The following is a 5,390-nucleotide window of genomic DNA, read 5'->3' as shown; positions in this document are numbered from 1 at the left end:
TCCCATTAATATCTGCAAAAGAGTCTTGCACAGAGTGTTAGGAACAGCAAAAATGTTGCAAGAGAATATCCAAAGGCTGTCCCTTTAGCTGCAGCTCTGTCTGCTACTCTGGACCTGCAATCATCAATGAGTGGAGCCTAAGGGTGCAAGTTAGTATCTAAATTAGTCTCATCTTGGCCGCAGTGCGGTGGTTCCCAAGTTCCAATCAAGGGCGTAATTCAAACTTTCTTTGTACAAAAGTGGAAAAGCTCAATCCACTGAGGAGGAAAAACTTGAAAGAATCTTATTATGGTTCGGGCGGATAACCCATCAAACATTCTTGTATTCCTCTATTTCCAAAATTTCAACTACCACAGGCAAACAAGGTAGCCCGTGGATGCCAAAGGAGAAGAGAAACAAGAGAGATTTGAGTTCTTCCAGTCAAGGACGTTACACCAGAGGAAAAGAAAGGATTCCTTGCTTGGAATTCCAAGAATATCATATAAAGAGCAAGCTACCGGACAATCCCTAAGGACAATGAACTTTAGGATTCTCAGAATCAGGAGACATCTTACAAGAGCGAGCAATATTTCTTCCAAGCAAAGAGAGTGAGGTGGTATCCTGTCATGTGTAGCAATTCGAAGAAATTGTGTTTGATGCAATTTAGACAACGAGACACCCGAATTTAGTTTTATCTGGTGGTCACCACCAGTAAGCATCTCTACAGCGATATCAAAGGCAGAGAGAAGGGATAGGTTATGGTAGAATCTTTTCCACCTTCAAAGTTCAAACTATCAACAAAAAAAAGGAAACCCAGGATATCTGAAAAAACAACCTGTTATGTTCACTTCGCAAGCATGTAAATTTTACAATAACTTCTCTACTTTTCACGTACAACTGAATGATTCTTCTATTAGAAAGTACCGTTATATGACCCAACATCACTTAAAAGAACAGAAAAAGAGCATAGAACCAATTAATCAAAAAACACTGATGGGTTTTTTTAAAAGTTGATCCGCGAATTCCTGACAAACCTTGCATTGCGCTGATGTCAAGTCTTCTTCTTTGGCTTTCAGGTCCTTCATCTCTTTTGTCTTGTTGTCAAGTTCCGTTTTCAAGGCTAATACTTCAGTCTTTAGACTTGTCATCCTCTGTTCCAAGATTTCACTGTCACTTTTTGCTTTGATACCAAAATAACCGTATGCAATTTTTTTCAAATCTTCCATAGCAAATTTTGCATCACAGTTAAGACCGTTAGCATCCTTAATTGCGTCTCTCCACTTCAACATAACCTCTTCGCTAACTTGCTCAAGCGACAAATTACTCATCTCTTTGATCGCAGCACAAAGCAAAATATAAGCAGTCTCAACAACACTATAACCAAATCTGCACTTGTCCGTAATATCACCATAGGCCTTAATGATGCCCTCCGCAGTCAAGACCAGAGACGGTGGGATACTATACTTACCAATTTTTTTGCGCTCTCCATCTAAATCTTTAAAGCTGGAGAGGTCCACGTTGCTCACGACGCTGTCATCATCAAGCTTCGCCATAAATTTAGTCACAAGCACATCAGAATACTGCATGTCGTGCGTTATATTTGTCTCCCTCACAGCGGCAGGGGACATTAGACTAATTCCATCAACTGACACCTAAACAATCAGCATAAGTCAGAGAAAAGATCAATACAATAAACAAACTAGTGCAAAGCAGAAATAAATTAAAAAATGAACATACTGAACCTCTCACTCAACAAACGAAAGTGGTGCGATTAACGCAATAACCATACCATGTCAGAGTCGCCCGTCAAGTCCAATGACTGCATTCCACGCTGCTCCTGCAAAGCAAGCTATAGAACAGAGTTAATTATTTCCATGATCCTTGAAATTTAAGGAACATACTCTCACACTTTAGAACGTAACTTATTGATCTTTTTACTCACGTACCTGTAGACTACCCGGAGATTCCGGAAAAAAATGCAGTTCCTTTTGATTGTCGTGCTGCGATTCTATTTCCTTAAGCCTATAGATTCGAGCCTCGATTTCATCAATTCCTCCGAACTCGGACTTTATTTGTTCGAATCTATGTAACTCGGCCTCCATCCGATGGAATTTATCCAACTTGGACTCCATTTCCTTAGTTCCACCAAACTTAGACTTCATTTGCTCGAATCGATTGAAATCGGCCTCCTTTCGCTGTTGTCTGTATAATTGATCCATCTCCAGTTGCTGGAACATTCAGAGGCGGCAAATAATTATTAACTCACAGTAATTTGTGTCCAAAAAAGTAAAGTTAGTGATATGAGTGTAAGTTCAATGAAGAGGCCACTTGAAGATTGATCACAAATCTGAGGGATGGAAAAACAGGAAAAATATAAGCCGGTCATAAAGGAGGGAAGAATGAGACTATGAGTCAATCATTAGGCTTCTAAATTTTAACCTTTCACCAGATCAAAACGAAAGATAGAGAGCAAGAGAGATATACCTGGAGACTACCAGGGGATGGGGACGCTTGAAAGGAGTCCAGCTCCTTTCGGTTCACCATTTGCTTATGTTTTTCGAGCTGCAGCTCTATTTTCTTAAGCCTATTTATTTCGGGCTCAATTTCATCAACTCCACCAAACGAGAGCTTTATTTGCTCGAACCTATGTGACTCAGCCTCCAAATTCTTGAATTTATCCAACATGGATTCGATTTCGTCAATTTCTCCATACTTGGATTTCATTAGTTCCAGGCTATTGGCCTCGGCCTCCACGTTCTTGAATTTATCCAACATTGCTTCCATTTCCTCAATTTCTCCATACTTGGATTTCATTAGTTCCAGTCTATGAGACTCGACCTCCATTTCCTTGTCATTCATAAAAAAAAAATTGAGAAAAATCATACATTTTAAGATCAGTTAAACTAACATGATCTCACAAGTAAAAGTTCAAGCTAAAAGCAACTAATTAAACTGCTGCGATGGTAACTAGGGAAATTATAGCGCATTAAATACCTTATATTTATCCAACAAGGACTCCATTTCCTCATTTCCGCATACTTGGACTTCATTTGCCCTAATCAATGGAACTTGATTGGCGGAATCACCTATTACTTGCTGGAACATATCGTTTCCCACCTCTTCTTGTTGACGTTTATGTAACTCAGATTTTATATGATTAATCTGTGACTCCAATTGATCAATCCCACCAAAACTGGACGCTAGTTTCATAAGTCTATCGTACTCTGGCTTGATTTTCCTCAAATCCGTTAACTCAATCTTCATAAACAACCCAGAAAGCCAAAATATTAGTGAAATCGCCTTAACTCATATATAGCAACGGAAAATGAATACAGGGAATTCTTTTACCTTAATGTTTTCCCGATACTTTCTATCATTCTCATTTTTTTTCTTTTTTCTTTCATTTTCTTGATCTTTTCTGCGAATTATTGGTTCACGAGACTTTCGTTTCTGTCGATCGCAAGCCTCAGCTGATGCTCCTGCTTGATCTATTTGGTTCTTTGCTTTTTTTGCTGGTGTTACCCTTGGTTTAGGACCCCTTCGTTTTCGTCCACTTGAAGCTTGATCAGATGGTCTTTCTTCATGATCCATGTGGCTTGCGTTTGGTTCAAAACACTGTACTCCCTTTTCAACGTGTCCGTGAGAGTTCAACGGCTGGGGTAACTCCTTAGGATTACGTTCTCCTGGTGGCAGCAAGTCTGTTTTAGATGTCAATATTGTCAGACTCAAATCTTCAGTCTGCGCCACGAAACTGGGCGCTACGTTAAAGTCTGCAGAAGGGTATGGCGGTTCACCAGTACTTAACATCTCAATGATTGAACCCCACGACTCGTTCAGTGAAATGTCTGGTGAAAATGATCTCCAACAAGTACTCCCATCTTCATTCTGTGCCACAGAACCGGTCTTCACTTCCATGTCTGGCTCAAGCTGTGAGTTCATCTGCTGGGTCGATTCGTCCGGTGAAATGGCTAAAGGAATTGATCTGGAAAAAAAAGTTCTCCCATCTTCAAGGAGGATCTGATCAGCGATTGAATCCAACTGCTGGGTCAACTCGTTCGAATTATCTTGACTTGGCAACGACATGGCAGTTCAAACTTCACAAAGTGATTTCCCAAACTCAAATTTCTTGGTTTCGTTTGAAAGGTTTAGATAGTAAATTGCGTAGACCAACCGGAGAAGCATGGAGTTTTCGGAGCTTAACAAGCTCAGAAACTGCTATATATTGAAGCTCTATTGTTGGAAATTTAGCCATCATCAGTTTTCGGAACTGCGGCTTATATAAAAACAGCTTCATATCACTTTAAATTATGTAGAAATCTAAGCAAAAAGAAATAGTTTTGGGTTCAAGAAGCTAAGAAAGAATTTCACATACGCGAGGAGAGGGGCACAACACTTGAATTGTTAGCTTCTGGTCGTTAAAATGTCGTATTTATTATTATTATTAATATTATTACGCGACGCTCCACTTGCTGTTTTGATTTTGTCTCACTGTGTCTGTGACCGTGGCGTTGACGCTTAGTTAATTGGCCGACTCGAGTACAGTTGGTCATGTGGGTTCAAGCCCATGGTTTTCTAATTCTTCATTTTGCGTCTGGCCGGAATTTCAAAAAGTTCCTCGTGTTTTCCGAGCGCATTTTCACCTTTTGCTCGTCGCCGCCGTGCCTGCATCCAAACGTACTCCACCTGACCTTTCCCGGCCTCCAAGGTAGCCCAATTTGGTTGATTCCGGCCCCGATCTAACAATTTGGACAAATTTTAAATTTCTCAACAATTTTGGTTTTTTTTTATTTAATATTTTTCCAAATTTTATTTAATATTTACTAATTATTTAGTAACTTAAAATAGGTAAATACTTACATAAACTCATAAATAAATATGCAATAAAGTATTATTAAAAAATATATTTGACATGTTAAATATTGATTATTTATTGCTTGTAATTATAAAATATTTTTGACTAATGATTATATTAAGAATTATATTAATATAAAATAAAGTGTTAATTTGTTTCTAAAAAAAACTTTATTGATCATTATATGAAGAATTATGTTAATATAAAATAGTGTGTTAATATTTTTTTATTAAAAATTTAGGTTAGTAAAATTATCAAGTAAAATACAGAATATAGATTAAAATAATTTATTAACATAGTTTCAACTTAATAATCCTTTATAGTAATTATCTCTTTTCATCACGTCACGACTATTTTGACCAACATAATTTTTTCCACTCTCAAGTTCAATCTTAATTCTTTCGTTTGCAGCTCTCAATTTCACTGCTGAACTGTCAATCTCTTCATTATCCTGTTAGCTAATCGAACAGAGCCTAAGGCAAGTGGTGAGCAGGTAAGGGAGAAAGTAAAAAAAGAGAGAGAGAGAGAGAGAGAGAAAATTGGAGAAAACTAAAAAAAA

The 5,390-nt window shown here is 38.0% G+C and overlaps 1 protein-coding gene across 2 annotated transcripts; it reads right to left on the bottom strand.

Moving 5' to 3' along the window:
- Positions 1 to 800: 800 nt before the first annotated feature.
- Positions 801 to 4,376, bottom strand: LOC18590455 (uncharacterized). Of its 2 annotated transcripts, none has more exons than XM_018126591.2 (6): positions 3,328 to 4,376; positions 2,974 to 3,237; positions 2,464 to 2,826; positions 1,926 to 2,207; positions 1,769 to 1,828; positions 801 to 1,631 (listed from the first exon to the last, which is right to left on the bottom strand). In XM_018126591.2, the coding sequence occupies exons 1-6, from the start codon at positions 4,060 to 4,062 to the stop codon at positions 960 to 962; spliced, it is 2,376 nt and encodes a 791-aa protein (XP_017982080.2). In that variant the 5' UTR covers positions 4,063 to 4,376; the 3' UTR covers positions 801 to 959. The 2 variants fall into 2 exon arrangements, with proteins under 2 accessions (XP_017982080.2, XP_017982081.2); XM_018126592.2 differs by having other exon boundaries at positions 1,769 to 1,816.
- Between the last annotated feature and the right edge of the window lie 1,014 nt (positions 4,377 to 5,390).

The sequence above is a fragment of the Theobroma cacao genome, chromosome 9 (genome assembly GCF_053813885.1).
Source record: "Theobroma cacao isolate CCN51 chromosome 9, ASM5381388v1, whole genome shotgun sequence".
Classification (NCBI taxonomy): domain Eukaryota; kingdom Viridiplantae; phylum Streptophyta; class Magnoliopsida; order Malvales; family Malvaceae; genus Theobroma; species Theobroma cacao.
The sequence above is the reverse complement of the archived record's forward strand: the minus strand, read 5'-3'. Positions and strand labels throughout refer to the sequence as shown.

What these genes read in the sequence shown, in the direction of transcription:
- LOC18590455 (XM_018126591.2), bottom strand. Translation starts at nt 4,062, where the DNA reads ATGTCGTTGCCAAGTCAAGATAATTCGAACGAGTTGACCCAGCAGTTG. An exon ending in CCTTGTTGGATAAATATAAG is followed by an intron (nt 2,827 to 2,973) that starts GTATTTAATGCG and finishes ATGAATGACAAG; the next exon opens with GAAATGGAGGTCGAGTCTCA. An exon ending in TGACGGGCGACTCTGACATG is followed by an intron (nt 1,632 to 1,768) that starts GTATGGTTATTG and finishes CTGATTGTTTAG; the next exon opens with GTGTCAGTTGATGGAATTAG.